Consider the following 23,437-nt stretch of genomic DNA (forward strand, 5'->3'; position numbering starts at 1 on the left):
CAAAGACGCCGATTGGCCAGTCGGCCCCTTGCACCAATCCCAATGTCCGTCTGATTGGTCTGCTGCACCGTCAGTCAGGCGGGAGACGCCCCTCCATCCGAGCCCGCTTCTCCCTCTCCTCCTCCCGCCAGCAGGTTGGGTTGAGCGGTCTGCTAGGGGACCGTGGACAGCTCCCGTCTGAGAAGCAGAGTAACGCAGGAGGAGGAGAGGGCTGGATATGGGGGAGCCACCGCACAGGCCCGTACGATCGAGATAAAAACAATTTTTTTTTTTTTTAATGTGCACCTACCGGGGAAAATACACAAAGACACCGAGCTGGAGAGGCCTTAGGAGGACGGGGAAACAACCGAGGAAGTGAAGGAAAAGGGGGAATACGGCTACTGACCCATCCCGGCGCATCAGGGGAGAAGCAGCGAGAGAAAGGAGGAGAAGAAGGAGACATAATTCCGCTCGACCCGATGGACTGAGAGGACAGATGAATGAAGACTGCCTACACTAACGCCTATCGATGCCTGGCCAAGGACCTGGACGCTTATGCCATGAACACGGACATGACAATGGACGGCATTGGCAGCCTGCATGGCGGGGTTTCCGTGAGCTCCGTGGTCCCTGATGTGGAGCTGATGAGCGGCCACAGCCCGCACCACGGGCGCGGAAGCTCATCGGGGGGACACGGGGCGGCGGCGGCAGCGGCGGCCACCCTGCGGATACACCAGGACCTGGCCGCCGCCGCCGCGTCATCCCGCTCTGCCATGGTGTCCGGCATGGCCACGATACTGGACGGCAGCGGGGAGTACCGTCCGGAGCTGTCCCTGCCGCTGCACCACGCCATGAGCGTGCCCTGCGACACGTCCTCTCCCGGGATGGGGATGAGCGGCACCTACACCACCTTAACCCCGCTGCAGCCGCTGCCCCCCATCTCCACCGTGTCGGACAAGTTTCACCATCATCACCATCACCACCACCACCAGCGGCTCTCCGGGAACGTAAGCGGGAGCTTCACCCTGATGCGGGACGAACGAGGGCTACCGGGCATGAACAACCTCTACAGCCCGTACCACAAAGACCACATGTCCGGGATGGGTCAGAGCCTTTCCCCGGTGCTGGGTAACGGCCTGGGTTCCATACACAACACCCAGCAGGGTCTCCACAATTACGGCAACACGACGCACGGAGGCCACGATAAGATGCTGAACTTCGACGCGCACCACACCGCCTCAATGCTGGCCAGAGGGGACCACCACCAGCACCGAGGCCTCGGTGGGCCGGCGGCCGGGATGATGTCGCACCTGAACGGGATGCACCACCCGGGGCACCCGGCCGTGTCCTCGGCGGGCCACCACCCCCACCCCCACCTCCAGTCTCCATCCCACGGGCCCGTGTTGGCTTCCACCAGGGAAAGACCGCCCTCCTCCTCGGGGAATCAGGGGGTGAACAGCTCGGGGCAGCTGGAGGAAATCAACACCAAGGAGGTTGCGCAGAGGATCACGGCGGAGCTGAAGAGGTACAGCATCCCCCAGGCCATCTTCGCCCAGAGGGTGCTGTGCCGCTCCCAGGGGACCCTGTCGGATCTCCTGAGGAACCCCAAACCCTGGAGTAAACTTAAGTCGGGCAGGGAGACCTTCAGGAGGATGTGGAAGTGGCTGCAGGAGCCCGAGTTTCAGAGGATGTCGGCCCTCAGACTGGCAGGTAAGAAAACAACAAACCGCGGAGCTTATGCTGGTGTTTTGGTTCGCTCTGTGCGTCGGACAAGAAGAGGAATTTAAACCTCCTCCTCCTCCTCCATAAAACAATCCCAAATGATTCCCCACTGTCACTTTTTTTTATGATTTGCTGGCTTTGTTTTGGTGTTTCTTCGTGGCTCCTTTCCTGCGCAGCACCCAAATTTAGACATGCATATAGAACCACTGGTGTTATGATTACCATTATTGATCAATAACAAAAAGGGATCGATAGGAAATGACAAGGTCACGGGATTTCCCTCCAACAGTCCGGCACTGTGCTGTAACCTAGATTTTTTTTTTTTCTTCCTGTCCCTGCATGTTAGAGGGAAAACACTGCACTTTTACTAAATATCAGTTCATTATTTTTTGCTCAAATCCAGGCATATCAATTATTAAAAATAGTAAAACAAATGCAAAGATAAAAAAAGGCAGCACTCTCATTTAAAAATAATTCTTTAGTTGGAAATTCAGCACAGAACTTAGAGAAAAAAATAATCATTAATTACATATGCACCAAAGTTAACTTCAGGCTTAATTCAATCAAGGGGTGAACAGGTTTCTCAGTGTTATTCAGTGGCATCGTGACTTTTACTTTATTCAGCTGGTGTTGAGTAGCCTGTTACAGCTTATTGTATTCTTATGGTGTTAGCAGGGAGAGAGGTGTGAGAAAGCATTCACAGCAGGCTGAGAGGCACGGAAGAGGATTTGTGTTTGATTGTGTGGAGCTTGAAGTGATCAGACGGCTGTGACATAAACATGAATGTTTGTAGCATCAGTGGGTCCGGTGCCCCCTCTAGTGAGGAACCTGGTTTCTGTCCCAACAACACGCCTCTATTGTCTGCAGGAGACAGCAGCAGCAGCAGCAGGGACCGAGCAACATAAAAAGGATCAGCATGAGAGTGGATTATGTTCAGTTTTTAGGAATATTGCAACAACAAATTGCTGTGGAGTTTAGTTTGCCTATGTGGCAAGTTTATCGAAAGATTTTATTACATTTTATGTATTTAAAAGAGGCGTTTTTAATGGCAATTTTAACTTCTGTAAACCTATAGTTTAAATCTCCCTTTTTAATTCCTAATCCAGTTTCTGGATTACAGCAACTGCCTTTTTCTTGTTTGTTTTTTCCATATATATAAGCCTACGTAAACACATAAAAAAATTAAAAAATCCAAATACATTCAGTAATACAGGTAATAAAAACAAAAGCCAAATAAATAATAAAACTGGAGGGCAGCATGCATGCATGTAGGTGTAAAGAAAGTGAAGGACATGTTGAATTACCTTATTGCACAGGACTCAAACTGTTCATAAATTAGAGCTCTTGGAACCTAAGTGGATGTTGTTCGCTTTTGACATATTTTCAAAAATAAATTGTGTTTTAAGAAGTTAGAGAATTTTGTCAACCCATAAAGAAACAGTCGGACAGAGACAAATGTTGTTTGCTCTATCTCATGAATTTCCAAACTTTTGAATCCATACTGTGCATGAGGTCAGGTTCCAAACTCCGAACTACAATACATTTAAAGGTGGCCAACAGTAAGATTTGTAACAAATAGATCTTAGCCTTTCTGGAATGACGCCTAGAAGAGCTGTCTTGGGATATTTTGAAATACCATGATCTTTACAAGCATCAATATTATTTTCCAGTTTTAAAGTAGTTTGCGTCACAATCACTATTTCACTTTGCTTTACTACATTTTACTGGTCACGCTGGTTCAAGGCGTGCTCCAGTATTCAACAACTGGCTTTCTGTGCACAACTTTTGATACTCCTAATTTTGGGCAAACAGGATGCAGAAATCTGTATAATATTGGATCATACGTCCTTTATTAGAGCATCACAATATTGTACTGTATATGCATTTTCACAATTAACTTCATTTGACTCTGGTTGTCAGTAGCTCGCAAGTTGCGAATACTGTATAGACACAAAACTTAAGGTCAACACAGCTGAACAAAGATAGGGAAACAAACATAACTATTATGTTAGTACAGACAAGAGATTTGAAATTAGATATATGTATCGAGACAAAAATCATATTGTTATTGCTGAGAGAGAGTGTGTGGCAGTGAGGCATGATGGAATAAATATTAAATGCAATTCTTTTTTAAATGAAATGGTCATGGACAGGCTAAATGTTAAAAAAAAACAGTGCAGAGTTAATTCTGTCAAAGAATATTTGAAATATGTAGAATGACGAAACTTTATTATATTCATTGCTGTTCAGACAATGAATTTTCCAATAAACTCAAGGATTTAATCCTCCTTTATGGGTTGAGGAAATTCTCTGTATTTTTCTGGCTGAAAAAAAATAAATTAAAAAAAGTTAAGTATGAAAAAATTTAAAATTACCTTAAAACAAAGCAAAACAATTCATCCAAAGTTTACATTTAGGAGATATGTAGTTTTAAGTGGACAGTGTTTTACTTTATTTTCAATAAGGTCCTATCATGAAGTGAGCTTCAACTGGTAGGCCTATCTAATAAAATAAAAACCTTTAGCATAAACCTTTTTATCTTCTTTCTATATATATATATATATATATATATATATATATATATATTTCCAAGACTCCCTGGAAAGCAGTAATGATCTCAGGGAATAATCCAGGTTAAAGCAGGTACATTGAAATTAAAATACATTCCTTTAACACCGTTTAAATAACACATGGTGTGTTATTTTAATTTGTATCATACCTGCGTGTACTCTTTGAAATAAAGCACACTCGTGTCACATTTCTATAAGTTGTCATTTAACATATACATGCCAAAAAGAAAACCTATAGAAATGACAAATCTAAATTATATAAGAAAAAAATTGTATGTATATATATATATATATATATATATGCTTTCCTAAAATATTCCTAAATTGTAATTATGCCTTATTTCTAATGGCTTTAATAATTCCATTATAATCTTAGAATTACCTCATTACTCATGGTGTCAATCTATTTTGTAAAGTATCAATCATTTAGCTGTATCAAGATAAAACATTAAGCATTACAACAACACTAGAAACAGACCAGAGAAAAATAATAATAATAAAAAAAAAAAAAATCTATATATATATATATACAACAAATATGTGACAGAGTAGATGCAGGAGGCTCTGTTTCAAATTTTTATAGTTGTATAAAGTTGGGTGATTTAGTTTATTTATAGCAAATTAATATTGGGTATCCTACTAAGCATTGCATATTAAATGTATTCCTATATATTTATATGAGGACATTTCAAATTCTATATATTAAACACCTATGAACTCATGGTGTCTTTGTTTGTATTCAGTATTACTATCAGTAATAACATTCCAATAAGTGTTCCCTTTATTTCATATAGTCAATATAAACTTCAGTGAATCAAACAGTGCCATACTTTCTGCCATATATAATATTCCTACATTATATCTAAAACAAAATTTAAACAGTTTTTTTCCTAATACCTACGTAATAACTTTTTGTAAACCCATTTTATTTCATTCATCATATCTCTATAATAGTCCTACATTATACATTTATGATCTCAATGCGTTTGTGATGTATTCATAGTGAGTTATGGAGATTGTATCGTAATCTAAAGTCATATATCTGCCATGGTTTCATCTGACACATGCTGGTGTAGTTTCTGATATTTGATGGCTGCATCATATTCCAATGTTTGCTCGTAATATCGGTCTGGTATCCTTTTAAATTGTTCTGAGATTTATTGTGGTTTTATTTGTGGTGTAACATGGTTTGAAGTGGCTGAACACTGTTTGTTGAATAGACTCTTATAAAGAATAATCACTGCAAATAGGCGATGTTGTCTTTTACTTTTTTCCAATTAATGGAGATCCAAACATCCCAGCACGGACAGCTGATTTTCAAAACATTGATTGGAATTGTGCCTCTAATTAGCCTAGATTCGGTCAGTGGATTTGGTCCAGCTCAGACCCTCATATTTGAAATGTGTGCACATGCTAATGTGGACGAGATTATCTGTGCAGGATTTGACTGCACAGATGTCTGTGTGCAGATACACACTGAACAGCCTCACACTTATGCTGCTGTCTGATGGAACTGCACTCATTTGCTTTCCCCTTGATAATAAAATCACTGTTTTTCAAAAGGCCTAACAATCACTAATGAAAACATTATTATGGTTTGGCCATTGAGCCAATAGTTACAGTACCAGAGTTTTGGTTATAATACCAACATTATAGGCTACTTTGTTGATTCCTTACATTGATAAATGAACAAAAGCCCTTTTTTATTTTAAAAGTTAGAGAAATAGAAAGCTTTCTGATTTACATGCTGTATCTTATAAGTCACCAGTTAAAGAGTCAAAAGTCTGTTTTGTTGAGGAAAGCCAGATGCTACAATCTAGAGGCTAACTTTGTTTAGCCTGGATTAGCACACAGAATGGAAATGGAGGAAACTAGCTTGCTAGTTGAAGGAGGAAAAACTCTGTTTATAAAAATACCCGTGTACATGTTGACTAGGCCTTACTTAACTTAAATTGAACCTCCAACAATTCCAACAACTTTAGCTTACTGTGCCTGATTTTCATAATATGTCTTTCTTTGAAGTTGAAATGCAAAAACAAGACATTGTGGTTTGGTAAGTAGCTTGCTAGCTACAGAAGCATCTGATGAAACAGTGCCAAACTTTTTTCCATGGCTAATAGCAGGGTGAAGTGAGAGGCTGGCCTTTGTACAGCTTTAAATTCAGGAAGTTTTTTTTTTTCCTGCTTTCAGCAACAACAGATAGGAACAAAACATGTTTAGCCTAGCTAAACAAAATGACTGGAAAAACCTAGCTGATTACAGGAAGGATTGGTGACTAGCTTGTTAGCTAACAAGAAACAACATGTAAATCAGACAGTTTTGGAGTTCTTGGAGGGTTTGTTTTTCTCTTTAGACGGAGCTAAGGCAAGCAGTTTCCCATGCTTCCAGTCGTTGTGCTAAGCTATATGCTTAACATGCACTGGACCTCTGAATCATGTAAATCAGACACCTTTGAAATTGTTGTTGGGGTCATGACGCCTCCATGTTAAAGATATTTTTAGGTAAGCACAGAAATATGAATTGTTTTCTTTCTCCAGCGTGACTCCGGACTTGGGAGCCTGTGGTTTCACAGAGAATGGGTCAATATTGTTCAGGTTTTTTACGTCAGAAGCATGCTAACACATCTAGTTGTGTGAAGGTACTCCTTTTAGTATGGTTCTACTCATTTTATTTGCTTTATTTTTTCCAGGAATCACATTTTGCTCCTTTCATCCCTCTGTCTTCTCTCCACGGTGACTTTAAAATGACTGTATGAACAGAGGGAGCCTCAATTCCTAGATCAACAACGCTACAAGCAACCAATAGAGCTGAGGTCAAATGTCAAAGCTGCAACACTCAGACAATGGATGGAGCAAATATCCCCCTGACCCTGAGACTAGCAGAGAGGAGAGAGAGGAGCAGCATGCAGGGGGAAGAACGAAATGAGAGAGCTGGGAGACAGGGTTATTTGGGGGTTTTCTTTTGCTGTTACATTATCCACATTCATGTTGTGTACATTCACAACATTGAAACAACAGGTTCTCTCTTTCAGTTAACTTCCTCTTTACTCGTCTCTCTTGTCTTCTTCTCTAAATGACTCTTTTGATGTAGTCCCGCATTGAGCTGAAATGATTAGTTGATTAGTTGATTATTTGATTCGTCGATCGTCCAAAACTTAAATAGCACCTATGTTTGCTTAAGTCATTTTTGCTTTAAAAATGACAAACATTCTCTCTTGATCTTAAAACGATTTTGCTGTTTTTCTTTGTATTATATAATTGTATTGAATGGGGTTTTGGGGTTTTGGGCTATTGGTTAGACAAAACAAGACATTTGAAGACGTCCGATTGAGCTGGTAACAGTGATTGTCAATTTGAGCTATTGTTAATCACTTTATTGACCAAGCAATTAATCAATAGTCAAAATAATCAGTAGCAGCAGGCCGACTCCTTCCCCCCTTCCTTACTCTCTCTCTCATTTATCTTTGCTGTGTTCCAGGTCAGAGTAATTATGTAAATGTGTTAAGTTCTATTTATACAAAGTAGCACTTTTAAAAAAAAAAAAATTACAGAGTGCTTTGTATGGAGGATATTTTTGGTCATAATTAAAATGAAAGTCCACAGAAAAAATTAAAAGAGATTGAATTAAAAAGATGGGCCATCATTTTTACTTAAAAAAAGGAAATTGATAAGTTAAAAATTGAGTCAAAATGTTAAATGATAAAAGTGAAAATGTAAAGTGACAATGAAAAAAGTGAAATAAAAACAAAAAAAGTAAAACTTTTTTTTTTTAGCATTTGCACTTTACTATTTGGCAGACTTTAATTCGAATTATGACCCAAAATATCCTCCATAGTTCCATGATAAAAGCATTTAGCATCACAGAGGCTGCGGTATTTTCAACCACTGCAGACAGGAGTATAAGGACGTACAGTAATCTATGGCATTAAGCAGAGATGGAAAGAGTACTAGAATAGTGTACTCATGTAAAAGTACTTATGCAAAAGGGTACTTAAATAAAATTTAAAAAGTAGGACAAAATGTGCTGTATGTCAACATATACACAGGTGGAACAAGACCAGCAACAATACCATATACAGTAAATTACATTTCTATAGAAGGCTCCTTGTAGCCTGCATAGAACTGATTAATAATTCTAAATATACAGCCAGTATAACTTTACCAAACTTAATAAACTTAAAATGAACCAGAAAAAAGACATAACTCAGACAATTAAATAAAAATGACATTTTAACTACTACATATGGGTGTAATGTTTGGGTGATTTCTGCCCGCCAAAGACTCGCAACACTATTGAACGCTCCCTTTTACATTATATTTTACATTTCAAGCCCAAACTGGCTGTTTGTCAGGTACAGAGGTACCTGTTTTGGTGTTCACATACTTTTAGCCATGTAGTCTAAGTACAGTATCGCCAAAGCAGGTTTTACAAGGTTTACAAAGAGTAGGAATTCAGAATTTTAAAGAAAAATACAACAAATGGTATGCTAATTACTAGACAGTATACTATGATAAAAAAAAACACTAATCTGTCTACATGTCTCTCTGGAGCCTTTCCTCTGTGCCTCCTTCTCCTCGCCTTCTTCATTTTACATCTATTTCTTTCTCTTGCCATCTCTCTTCTCCCTTGGACCTCTCTCTTTCTCTCTTTTGGGGGGAGGTATTATGTGATCGTCAGGGGAATTGAACACAAGAGCAGAGGCAGCAGCGGCCCAATGAATTATTGATGGGAATCTCGGCGTGACCTGCCTCGGTCTGCTCACTTCACTTCTTCTTCACCTCGCAGCCGGGTTAACCAGGCAAAATGGAGGGAGGCAAGGAGAGAGAGAGAGAGAGAGAGAGAGAGAGAGAGAGAGAGAGAGAGAGCAGGAAGGAAGAGGAGGAGTCCATTGTTTGGTTGGAGGATGCTGCCTAACTGTGACTCCAAGTGAATTATGGATGAAAAGACAACAATCAGTGTTAGAATAGAATAGCTCATATAAAAGCTGGAGTCATGGAATAGGAGCCATGGTCAGCACAAATGAAAAAAACACAGGGGAAGTACTCTAATAGTTGACATGGTTAATTCAGTATAATGTACATTTCCACAGCACTGCAGTAATTCCATCAGTACACCAACAGAGTCATGTAGTACTACTTTTTTTTAACACCATACTGCCATTTACGTTCATTCAAAACACTTCTACTTATCCGTTTTTTCCATCGCTGTTAAATTGCTGTCAATGAAAATCAGCACTCACTACAGATGTTTCACATTAAAAGCCTACCAGAGAGGGATTATGCACTTTGAGCTGCTGGAAGGCTTTTCCTCGTAATGAAGGAAACATTTTAACAGCTCTTGGACAACAGTGGAGCTCTATGGCACAGAGAAAAAAGATATATCAGACTTTGGATACGCACACAATACTCTATTTGAGTGATCACTTCATTGCTGGTTCTTCACATGGGGTTTGTTGACTTGACTGAAAACCAGGAACTATCACCAGACTTATCCTATAATGTCTTTTATGTAACAGAACAGACTGAGAAGAGTCCACTTAGAGTTAAATTGTGCTGAAAATCAAAATGACTGAACCTAAATATTTTCCATTTTACGCATCCTGCTGCAAGCAGACACAGTGCATTATTTATGAGCCGGACCCTGCTTTATGACACAGATTACCAGCAGTTACTGTGTGTGTGTGTGTGTGTGTGTGTGTGTGTGTGTGTGTGTGTGTGTGTGTGTGTGTGTGTGTGTGTGTGTGTGTGTGTGTGTGTGTGTGTGTGTGTGCGTGTGTTTGGCCATACAGTTTCAGACCCGGAATACACGTCTGTTTTCAGGGTTTCTGTTCTGACCTCCATATTCACAGGCTGATATTGATCTGTAATAATGGATTTCGGGCTGCTGAGAGAAGACTTTTTGATGTTTGTTTGTTTGTCAGCGTGAGAAGATTTGACAGACATTGTTATCTTTGTCCTATCTTGTCGATCGCAGTTTTGGAGTTGGGAAACTGAGACGTGACAAAGTCTGTTTACAGGTGCTTGGGAGCATATGTGAAAAAAGTTGCATAAAAACGTTTGTGGCTGCAGAGAGAGCTGCAAAAAGTCCGATGAATTGCCTTAAGTGATGTCACTTGAGTCAGCGTTGGTTGGGGATGAAGATTACATGTTTCTGAATAAAAAAAACATCTGGTGGTGTTAAATTAGAAGTGAGCTTACCAACATTTACAACCGGATTGTTTCTCTGAATATAAATGCAGATACATTTTTTAAAAAGCTAAATCAGGGTCAGACAATAGCCATTGGGTTCAGAGATTGCATTTTTGGCCAAGGTGCTGCGCTTCTTTTGCTCTCCACACAGACTGTTTACCTGCATACAACTAAAGCCTGCTCAAACATGATTGGTCAATGCTATTTGGACCACAAATGCACTACAAATGGAAAAATCCTGTCCGTTTGCCTACAGATTAATTCATATGGCTGCAAGCATTGCAAGTTTTTGCCTCTACATGTATGTCATTTACTGTATGTAGACTATAGAGACTCTGACTGCATCATATTCCTTATGGCACCAAGCTCTTTACCAAATCGGTAAACTCCAAACATCAGCCTTGTGCATTCAGACTCTTTACAACCTTCACTGTAGCTCCCAATAACAAAATCAAAGGAATAGCGTAGTGATTTTTGGTTAAGTCTGTCCACACCAATTATGGTGCGCCGGCGGTGTTGGAAAGGTAGAAGTGTTGCTGGGGCCAACTGAGCGGCTTGGGTTCAGAGGAGAAAATGGTCCTGTCGCCGCTTTATTACGCCGGTCAAATCAAACGTGACACCTGGACTGTGAGCTCATCGAACCAGAGCGCACAGAGAATATACACAACACAATCAGTAAGAGCCACACACACACACACACACACACACACACACACACACAAACACACACACACTTGCAGGGGAGGACAGGAACTCAACTCTGAATCATGCTTAAAGAACCATATATATCATTTTTTTTCACAGAATTTATCCGACGCATTTTAAAAGAAGTGCATTAGTGGTAATAGCTCAACAGTGGTATTGTTAAAAACCCATCTTTTTAAAGTACCCATATTATGAAAAAAACTTTTTCTGGGATTTGGGGTGTTATTTTGTGTCTCTGGTGCTTCCACACGCATACAAACTTTGAAAAAACAAACATCCATGTTGTTTTGAGTGAGATACGGTTTCTGAATGTGTCCTACCTTCAGTCTCTGGGTGAGCTGGTCAAAATCTGTACGGCTTTTTACGTAACTAGCCGAGACGGGGGGCCTAGGGGCCTAGGTGGGCTAACCGTAATCCACGCAAAGTGTGAAGTGCGCCCTAGTTTAGAAGAAGTCTCCCGGCTAATCTTGCCTTGTACAGGCCGAAAGTTGGAGAAACAGCTAGCTAGCTCATGTAATCCTTACCTAGCTACTGCGCACGTGTGACTGACAACAAAGATCTTACAGAAGTTGAGAGGTCTCACTCTGTAGCTAAAACAGAGACCTGACACAGGGTAAAAAGAGGAGCTGCAGCAATGTGCAGTACAACAAAAATATGGTGTTTTTTTGAAAATTAAACCATGTAAACCTATTCTGATACAATCTCAAATTACAATTATAAACCTGAAAATGAGCATAATATGGCCACTTTAAAGACTACATTTCCCATCAGTCCTGTTAATAATATACTAGTGTTTAAGTAAGATTCGCTAAAAACTACAGGGCATCCAAGACTGTTGACAAAATGCAATGCTTTTTAAAGAACAGACACTACAGCCATTTTCACATATAAACTCCGACAAATTAGGTCCTGACATTTTTCAAAGTTGCACACATGTGCTACAAGTTGTCACATGTAGCACGGACCAGGAGGTTGTGTGTCTCAGATGCAGTCTTACTTACTGGAAATGGTTTTGGGTTTTGATTTAGTTTAGATGAGTGGTGGCGCTGAGAAACGCGTGTAGGACACGTGTGCAGGACACGGATTATTCTGCATTATGGCGTCACTCTTAATTTGGTCATAAATAACTGAGTCTCTTGACGTTTCTTGATTTGGTCTGACAATTTTGGCGTTGGCCATTACCGACAGAAGTTCCCGAATCTCATTGTCTCTTCAGTTAAACATTTTCGTTAACGTCTTCGTGTAAATCACCCTCCTTCTTTACCCTTGGATGTTTGTTGTTCTCTGTTTTTGTGCTGGCCGACAGAAACGTCGTCGTTAGCTGTGAATTCTCTCACTTTGGGCTCAATCAGAGATTACACCAATTTAGGGAGCTAAATTTGGACATTTAGGTTCTTACTAATCTCACCACAGTGCTATGGAGAAGGGCGAGTCCACACAGCAACCCGGGATGGGAGAAAAACATAATCTAGTTTATTGGCATTTCTTTAAACCAATCACAATCGTCTTGGGGCGGTGCTAAGCGCCGAGTGTAGCCACGGTGCAGCTGCAAAATAGCCTCAGGAAGGAATTTGTTAACTAGCTGCATCTTGATTGGTTGACTAATGGTTGGTTTTTGATATTTGGTAGCCCTTTCTCATGCAACCAACCAATTGTTGTTGCTTCTTATGTTCATCAGAATTCTTTAATACAAAACACAATTGAATGAAATGACAACGATCCACTATATATTTGTTCATGGTGTCAGCGTCTCAGGTCTACTTAATACGATACGATACAACTTTATTGTCAGTTTAAACTGAAAAAAAAGTACACACAGAGTTCAAAGATAAAAACACATCAACAGCCATGACAAAGAAACACGTTTCATGATATCCTCAGATCCAGATCTTAATTGGCAGCACACTGATTTTGGTTTAGCCACAGGATAGACTGATGTATTTTGTAAGAGTAAGGACAAGACGTGGTTCGCTGCCGAGCAGTGCACCTGAAGAATACCTTCAATTCATAGTTCAATATTGGAAACTTGGGGCAATTTTAGTGTGACCTTATCTAGAATGGAGGTGGACAAGAAAGTGGATATAAGGCCTTGTTTAGGTTGTGCTGGGTTTAGAAGGAATGTGAAGAGCAGAGGCTGATTATTTGTTTACAATATGTCTCAAATATTACGTGGGATTTGGTCGTTTTTGGCAGCTGCTGCTGTGGTCCTGCTCAACGCCCTGCTATGCCCTGCACTGCTACAACTATTACTTCTAGTCACAGTTCCAGTGTTTACAGTGCAAGATTTCTGCCCCCCACTGTATCAGAAATAGGGCTGCATTATTAGAGTTCATGTCGGAGAATAGCGCAGAAACACAAGGATAACTGTAAGTCGTATAACTTATGTTGTCAGTTCATTTAATCCTGGTCTTGGACCTGCCCCCCACTGCTAAAAATATATATTTCTGTGTATCTGTATCTGTGTGTCTGTGTCCCAATCAGCAGAAACAGATGGCCCCCCCACCAAGGGCCTGGTTCTGTCTGATGTTTAAAGGAAGTTTTTCCTCGCCACTGTCGCACCGATCGCTTGCTCGTGGGAAATTGTTGGGTCTTTGGATTTATGGAGTGTGGTCTAGACCTACTCTATAGATAAAGCCACCTACACATGATAGACGGCAAAACCACTCTGCGCCAGGCGGAGAGCTACCCCTGGCGTTGCGCACCACTCGGAATTGCCGCTGTGCGCTGCCCTCAAAGTTCAAATTATTTCAACTTTGACCCAGTTGCCGCTGACCTTTCAAGGCGCAACCAATTCCAGAACGTTCCTGCGCTGCGCTTTGCCTCTTTGCTCTGCGCCCTACCTTGCTTTTTTGGCGCGGATCATGTATAGGCGGCTTTCAGTGTCCTGCGATAAATCCTGTTGTGATTTGACGCTATTAATAAAATTTAATTGAATTGTATATGAGGTACATAGAGCACCTTCAAACGGGCTGAGCCAACTGAATGTCACTTCTTAATCCCATTCCATCGTTGTTTGTTGGTTTTCATGTCTTCTTCCTTTTGAATTCTCTTTCTCTCACTATTTCTATCTTTGCTCTCTTGTTTCTTTCCCCACTTTGTCGCTCCCTCCCTCGGGTTCATTAGTATTGGTGTCGCAGCGCTGCTGAAATAACTCTGTCCGGAGGCGTAATGAACGACGACAGGCGGGACAGAGCCGTCAGGGTTTATGGTGAAGCTGCGCTTTGACCTTGTGTCTGGAAAAAATCCTGTGTTTACCTCTGGGGGTGACGAACAAACAAAGACATCCATAAATAACTTGAATTTGAACTTTGAATTCTATTTTAATGATTATGATTATTATTACTATACTGGTTAAATGTTACTATATATATTTAATCAGTAATAATTAAAACAATTTAATATAAAAATCTTATTTAAATTTAAATCTCAAATAAATGAATAGTCAACTATTCATTTATATTAATGGAAAAGAATAATATCCTAATAATAACAGTTGTTATTGTCAATAAAAAACATCACCAGTAAATCAATAGGATTTTAATATAATGTCACAAAATATTATATATATATAATATAAAAAGAAATGAATAAAGAGATGATTTCATTTAGAGAATGGTAATATCCTATGAAGATGAAAATAAAGAAATTAATAATAAAAGGAAGTTGGGTCTTTGTAAATTATAGAGTGTGGTCTAGACCTACTCTAGCTGTGACATAACTGTTGTTATGATTTGATACTATAAATAAAATTGAATTGAAATTGAATTGAATAGAAACATATTTTTAACTCTTACTAACATCTAACATCTATTTATAATTGTTATTATTACCATTAGTAGTATTGCTATTTTTATTGTTTTTGCTTAAAGACAAACCAACAACAATATAAAAAGAAAAAATATTTCAATTCAATTTTATTTATAGTGTCAAATCGATTAATATCTCAGGACCCTTTACAGATAGAGTAGGTCTAGACCACACTATAATTTACAGAGACCCAACAATTTGAATATTATATATTATGACAACAATTATATACTTTTATCTAGTCTGTGTTATTTTCTGTTTGCTGCTTCAGCTGACAGTTCTCTGTATGTAAATGTGCTCATGTGTATCTATAACCGATCAATTCTCTGATGGCCAGATACTGAAAGCGAACACAAACAAGGAAGTAGACGCACATTGTGTTTGTTGTCCTTCCTGCTCCTGTCTCTGCTCACGTTGTTGTTTTCTGTAATTTTGGTCTTTCTCTCTCAGTCTGGGAGTCAGTACGTGTGTGTGTGTGTGTGTGTGTGTGTGTGCGTGTGCGTGTGCGTGTGCGTGTGCGTGTGCGTGTGAAACAGCAGTTTTGGGCTCCACCGTGCGTGTGTGTGTGTGGATGATGTGGATCGATGGCTGTAATCCCGAGCAGATTAAAAGAGCATTAATACTGGCAACGATAACGTAAACGCTGCGGACCCAGATCTCCATTGATCTGCAGGAACTTGATCCAGACCAGTTCCTGGAAGAGCCGAAGGGGGGGGGGGGGGGTAGACAGAGCGGTGGGGAGAGAGAGACATTATACAACAGGGAGAAAGAGAGGGACAAGCAGTATCAGAATGACTCACGGTGATGATAATAATAACATATACACTTTAATGTGCGATGTTAACATGCAAATGAATAACTCAGAAATTGAAAGGTATCATTGTAAGGTACTGTATGATCGGTAAGGAGGTTGATGTCGGACAATTTTGAAAAAAGTCTGACTTGCTCTCTACACATATCTGCGAATGGCAACCACACTGTGGTTGTGGTTCGATTGTGATTACAGGTTTTCTTAAAAGTGAACATTAATTTAACTATTCTCAAGTAAAAGTAATTTTTTTGTGTTGTGAAATTGGTAAAGATGTTCATTTGCCTGTGTTTTGTTGCTTTGCACGTGTACGTAGAGCTTTTAGGGCCACCGTACCAATCAGGTTATTGATGTAAGGCTGTATGACACATTGTTGCAAAGCATCGGCCTCTCTGCAACCCTTTAGGAGTTTATTAAAGAGACAAATTTGTAACATCAGCTACTGTCTCATAACCGTTTGCAGACCATGCTGCGTCTCTGGCAGAGTAATGATTTATAAAGGCGGGTGGTGCAATATAGCTAATACAATAGTCTCCTCTGTTTTGGACTCTCCAGCTTGAATCCACGTGTTAAAGTTGAACTTGATGGAAAAGATTTGTGCTTATTTATTTCATCTCTGCTGATTGTGATGATTCCATTGTAAATGACTTCCATGCAACATGTTGCCTTTTTAAATTCTGTTGGGCGCAGATTTTTCCACAGAACGTGTTGAAAGAGGCAAGATTTTGGATTTACACGTGGAAAGCTTTGTAATTATGTTTTACCTAACTCATATGAAAGCTGGATTTATTTGTTAGACACCTGGATTTTTTCTTTTGTTCTTGGGATGATCTTTGGGTTTCTTTATCTCACATACGCACATTGTATTTCTTTTCTTGACCTTTTGTCTTATCATTTGTACTGTTTGTGCTGAGTGAATCCAAACCAAAGCATAACCTAGTAAACAAAGCACTTTTTGATGGACAAATTGTTCTTATTTCTCTCTCTTGCTCACCTGGTGCATATTTGTTGGTAAAAGCATTAAAAGCAGCCAGTGCGATGTGTATCAGACAGATGGGTTTGAAGGGAATCCTCCTCTATTTGATTGTGCCACATAACTGGATTCATTAAGCTGAATCTGTCTGTTATTGGATTATGTTTCATATTGGATGGATGGCATCCAATTGTAGATATTACGGCCTTTAATGGAGACAGGTTTAGCTGAACAGAGCAGGCAGAAACATGTCGGGGAAAAAGGAAGAAAATAAAGAGAAAATAAAGATAGGAATGAATAATAACAGCAGATAGAACAGAAAAAGTAAAACCAAATAATAAACTAGAAAAATAAAAGCTGGGTAGGAAGAATTGGCACAATAAAAAGAAGACTATATGGACAAAAGTATATGGACACTCAATCTTTTATCTTTGAGCTGCTTTTTATCTCTCAGAGCAGGAAACCGGATCATCTCAAATCGCTTGCCGCTGATCGCTTGGAGACGAACACAGTGGGTGAGCAGTTTGCCAGGATGTCCGTATATATCACTGCCCAACCTCTCTTTTGATCAATCACCGATTACAATACAATCTATTGATCAGAGAATATTATCTTTCTGCCTGTGTTTGTTCTCTGTTGGAGCTGTGTGCTGTGAGTCCGAGCTGCAATGGCCCTCAGGCTGCCAAAAACATTACTGATAAGAAAAGGTACTGAGAGGCCGGTTAACTCATCATCTATTAGTCAGTGTCAGTGTGTGTGTGTTTGATGTCCAAACAGAGCTTTCCTCTGACTTATCCTCACTGTCAACATGTAGCAGGTTAAAGTTTAGTGAATGTTTTCCCTGAAGAAGAGAAATTCACTTTCAACACCAAACTTTTATTGTACTTTCATTTTTTTTAACCCTATTGAAATTTTTGTTGTTGCTGCGTTTCACTTGTATTTCTATTTGGGGCAACCACATTGGAGTTTTGGCACTATAGTTTCCAAAAATGCTTTGTTTGATGCAAACAGGAAGTACAATGTTGCCATGGAGTCAGAGGCTGGTTCTGAAATGACTGCCTATTTGCTACACTGTGCTCTATTTTTACCCTTTATTTTTACCATTGTATTTAAACCTCCAATAACTGAAATGAGCTATGGACTGACACTGCAACTATATCTGTCTGCTTTTTTGGTGCTGAGCAGTAAGTGTACAGTGGGTTTTTAGAGATTGTTTGCTGAAAACTGCTGTAGCCAAAACCAATGCTGATGAGAGCGGTGAGAATGAACTAAAACCATATAGTTGCAGGCCAGAAAACCAAAACAATAAGCTGAAAGACGCAAAAAGCTCCACAGAACTATATGAGGGGAGCTTGGGTGCTAAAATTTCTGTGGGGTTGTATACTATGAACGACCCCCTTTACGTACAAGTAATCATGTCATGCATTGTTAATCTAACCAAAAGAAAATGATTGTAGGAGCTTTAAGTGTCCCAACTCAAGGTGGCTTGGAAAAATGGCTTGGACACTAGAGCTATGATTGGGCCTAAAAAATCAGGGCTTACCCTACATGAACCCGCATAGTTTCCAACCCGAGCCCGAACCACGGCAGCAGTTTTGGGCCTGATCTCGAATAAAACTGTCATTTTTTTAAAGGTGCAATATGTAATATTGTATGTAATACTGGCAGCTAGCGGTTAAAATAGTTACTGCACTACCGATTCAAAATACTAGAGAGTGGTTTCCCCCGCCCCCTCCTGCCCAGACTCGAAGTTCACGGGGGTTGCCAGGCTGAGACCGCAGCATTCACAACAATGTTGCTAGACACTTTTGTCCCATAGCCAGACATTACTCCACAGCACAGCAGAGTAGCTAACGGTAGATGCTAGTCTCACATAGCCAGACATTACTCCACAGCACAGCAGAGTAGCTAATGTTAGATGCTAGTCTCACATAGCCAGACATTACTCCACAGCACAGCAGAGTAGCTAACGTCATAAAAGCCGTGCTCACGCGGAGCTCTGTAACCAACTGACAGACACACTTTTTCGGCTTAGAATTACAGTATGAACCGCTAAAAACACAACAACCTCACTGTCCTCTCCACACGCCAGTCAGGCACACTTCCTCGGCTTAGAATTACAATACGAAACGCTAAAAATACTACTACCTTGTCGACTAAACACACTTCATTGGCTTAGAATTACGGCAACAATCGCTAAACACACTGCAAACTCACAGTCCTCTCTTTCCGATTTACAGCCCCCCTCTCGTGGCTTAAAATAACTCACCGTTGTCGGCTCCAGCCGCTGAACTACACGTTGTAAACAGCCATGGGCTGCTTGCCTGGTCCTCCCGGTAACGTTAGCAGTTAGCAGGGTTAGCATGGCGGCGTTAGCCAGGACCAGTCGGGATCACTTTACTGGCTATGTCTCAATTGTTTTTGCGAGTAACCAACTCGGGTACTCTAGCTATATAATTCAATGTGAGTACACAAATGTTGAAATGACATAAAATGCCCATCCCTAGTAGCTATGATAAATTAGCCTGAAGCTAATGCTTACCTGTTCAGGAGAAAATAAGCCAATTCTGCGTCCTTTTGGGATCTAAGCTGTCTCCATCTTTCAAATACATCTCCAATATTTACCAGGGGGTTGTTAAGTATGTGGTCACGCAACTGTTAGAAACATCCTGTTTTCTTTTTTTTATGTCATGTAGAATCTATCTCCGTTGATCCTGTTTGTTTGTTTGCTTCTTTCATGGCTGTACTACCGTTACAGCAGTAGCGTGCTGGGTTTACGTTTTTACAGGTATATCTGGCAACCCGGCCTGCCTGTCAAACTGGGCCGTTGATACCAACACACAGATCAAAACATAAACATAAATTCCGTCACGGAATGTAAATTTCAAAAAGAAAAAATACTGACATTAGCATTGTTGTCAGAAAAGATAGTATTTCAGTTTAACATGTTTCCTTAATATCTGATGAGGCATTGGTGTCATTTTTGGATTTATTACAGTACAAATATTACATATTGGACCTTTAAATATGAACACATTTATTACAAGGTAAAGTTAAAAGTTATTGTCAGTGTGATAACAGACATTTGTGACACGGTCTCTGACCGTCCTGCACATTCTCGAATGAAGCAACATTACACGAGAGGGTGTGATTTAACGTCATTATTGGCACGACAGTAATGCGGATGCGAGGTCCGTAAGCATTACAAAAGTGAAGTTATCATACAACAACGGTCACCAACAAAATAAAAGTTATAATCAAAGTATTCATATTGTGGGGCAATTCCCTCTCAAAATACAAAAAAGCAACAGAGAGTCTCTCCCTGTTTAGTCAGCCAGCCACAGTGAGCTAATGTTAGCTTTGTAGAGATCGTAGGCTTTCCCAAACTGATTCAATACCACACATATAAACACAAAACTGCTTTGCTAGCTCTATCGTGTAACTAAGATATCATTTTTTTTTAACGGATAGATTTAGCTTCTATACATCCACCAACTTTAAGCAACAGAGACATTTTCTGGTCCCTGTTTAGTCAGCCAGTTAATGAAGCTAACGTTCGTGGGATTTCCCAAACTGAATAAATACCGCAAATATAAAAATGAAACAACTTTGCTAGCCCTATCTTGTTATAACTAAGATATCTGCTGAAAAAAATATTTTTCTTATCAACACATTTAGCTCCTGTACGTCTGCGAACTTCACATGTAGCAGCTATTTTTAACATAGCGCTGTGTCTGATGTTAGCCAAACATTTCCAATAACAGCTATCTCCAGAGTGTTGTAAAAATTGAGTAGTGAACTAGGTCTTGGCAATATATCGATTTTATATCGAAATTTATATTTATTTATAATTTATATGCTAGATGTTGTCTTATATTTTGCATATCGTAATATCGCAATATGACAAAGTCTTGTCTTTGCCTGATTTTAAAGACTACATTACAGTATAAAGTGATATAATTTTCTCGACGTAACCACTGACTGTTCTAGCTGTTCTATTTTTTGCCTTTACCCACTCATTCATTATATCCATATTATTCATGATTATTTATCTAATATCTCATTGTGTAAATATTTTGTGAAAGCACCAAGAGCAAACAATATCGCCACGATATTGATGTATTTGATAAAAAATATTTTGATAGTTGATTTTCTCCATATCGCCCAGCTCTATGTTCAACCCACTAAATCACTTTATATAAATGTGTTGGAGTTTCTGTGTGTTCCTCTGTGGTTCCTAATTTATTTTCCTGAATACAAATGTTTCAAAAACAGCTTTTGATTACACTTCGTAATGTTGACATGGAAATGGGCAGAGTAGCTAATATTTTAAGTGATGGAAGCATGGTGTGCTCAAATGGCTCTGCGTGTGCCATCATGCTGATTTGAGCACGTTCTAAATGTCTAGTTGACCAATCAGATTGCCTGGTCGGATCTACTCTAGTACTCTAAGTAATATACTTTTTGCAAGAAATCCCGCAATGCAATGCTGCAATGTGTTGCATCTGTGTTTATACTGTATGTGGAGTTTCACATATGCTCATTTGTAAGGAGATACATCTGAGGTGTCACAGGATCATTAAAGGGATGAGAAAGAAAATATTTTTTCTGTTACACAAAATGTACCTTGATCTTCTTTTGGCAGTTTTCTTTTAGTATTTCGGATACCTACCATTAAATCTTTGGGCCTCTCAAATCCTTAAGATGAAAGGAAAGGAAGGGAAAATCTCTTTTGGTCGGACTGCTGACAACTCACGTCCACAATAAATTGAATTTTAGAGGCCACAAACCAAAAAGGTTAGGCGCCACAGCTCCGAGAGCTTGATCAAGGTATTCTCCCAGTCTAGTTCATACATTAATGCAACCGACATCATCAAATTGGAGAGAAAAATCAAATAATGTGGCAAACAGTTCAGAAAGGGTCTGATGACAATGGTGTCAATTAACAAATAAGAGCTTCACAACTCGCACATTGTTTTAATTCAATTTTTTTAGTTATTGTTTTTTAGTTTGTTTAGCAACCTTACAAATTGCTTAATAGCAGATTAAGGATTATAACAGGCTGAATGAGACAAAATGGAAAACGAGAGAAATCAGAGTGAGAGAGAGAGAGATAGAGAGAGAGAGCGAGAGAGGGAGAGAGCGAGAGAGGGTGGGTGACATCAAACCCCTCTGAGGCCATTTTCTCATCAGCTCAATGACATCACTGAGCCACCAGAAGCTCTGATTGGTCAACCCGTTTCTTCTGGTAAACAACTGAAGATACATTACAGTGTGTGTGTGTGTGTGCGTGTGCATGTGCGTGTGTGTGTGTGTGTGTGTGTGTGTGTGTGTGTGTGGGTGTGTAAGCGGTCAGAGAGACCTTTGTCCAGTGATGTCACCACAGACTGTGTGGACATACAGATTATACACTGATAAACCATCTCTCTGGACACACACACACACACACACTCTAAAATTTTCTCTCTATCTCTCTCTCTTTGTTCCTCGATACAGTCAGTCATAAAAACTGATATTTGAGCTAAATACTAACTTTTGCATGTTACGTAACGTATGTAACATGCTCACAATGACAAAGCTAACATGCTGATGCCTAGCAAGTATAATGTTTTCACCATCTTACTTTAGTATGTTACATAACATTTGCTAATGAACATAAAGTACATCTAAGGCTAATGGGAATGTCATTATTTTTATTATAATTTTATTATGTCATTATTATAACAGTTTGTCATTAGGGAAACATGAATGACTTTCATAGCAATCCATCCAATAGTTTTTGAGACGTTATACTAAAACCAAAAATGTCAGCTTTAGGTTTAACTTTGGGCTCTGGAAATGACAGGAATTTAACACAATGTTGTAACATTTTGGAGGCTAAACAATGAATTGGTTAATTAAAAAAACAAAAACTAATCAATATGAAGCTAAGCATCAGTGCTGCCTTATTCAGCTGATAGAGAAACATTCCAATACTGTTTTGTTAAATGACAAATATTCTTACAGATTTTATTCATGCTCTCAGTTATGAGTGTGAGAGAGAAACAGAGACAGAGAGAGTGTCTTTAGTCTGTTGTTTCATTTCCGCTTATCGTCTCAACGCGGAAAGAGGGAAAGCATCTTGGTGCATTAAGCACAACCAACCACACACACACACACACAACACACACACACACACACACACACACACACACGCTTATAGTGGAGTGCTGATTGCTACAATGTTGTGTATCTCTATACATCTGTTTGTGTGAGTCTAAGTGCTGAGATATGATGCAGATGCATCAAGTGTGTTTGCCAGGCTCCCGTGCTGAGCTTTAGCATCTCTTGAAGTCTGCAGACTGTAATATACTGCAATATTCCTACTACTTGGAAGAATATTGCTTTTTACTACAATGTTTTCATAGTTTGGGCCATCGTTTCTCTCAGTTACTCACATGGAGTATGGAGTGAGAGTCACTCACACGTACAATAAAAATGTGGATACAGCGTTCAAGGCGAAACCTTGTTCATTCCCATGAGAGTTGCTCAGTGGCGCATTAAGCCCAAAAAGTTCAACTTCCGCGTATAAAATTACCCGGATGATCAGCACTGCTTTTGCACTATGGGGCCATAGAGCAGGCGCACTAAAGACCTCAGCCAGCCAGGCTGACCACTTCTGCCTGCTTAAATAATTGTATTATGC

At 39.8% G+C, this 23,437-nt stretch overlaps 1 protein-coding gene across 1 annotated transcript in view; it reads left to right on the forward strand.

The window, feature by feature from the left end:
- The first annotated feature begins 479 nt into the window (after window positions 1-479).
- Window positions 480-23,437, forward strand: part of onecut2 (one cut homeobox 2) — a 38,753-nt gene continuing 15,795 nt past the window's right edge. Inside the window, exon 1 of the mRNA XM_028602548.1 lies at window positions 480-1,689. Coding sequence (XP_028458349.1) covers window positions 480-1,689 — 1,210 coding nt within the window. The remainder of the gene's footprint in view (window positions 1,690-23,437) is intronic.

Source organism: Perca flavescens, chromosome 16 (genome assembly GCF_004354835.1).
Source record: "Perca flavescens isolate YP-PL-M2 chromosome 16, PFLA_1.0, whole genome shotgun sequence".
NCBI classification, from domain to species: domain Eukaryota; kingdom Metazoa; phylum Chordata; class Actinopteri; order Perciformes; family Percidae; genus Perca; species Perca flavescens.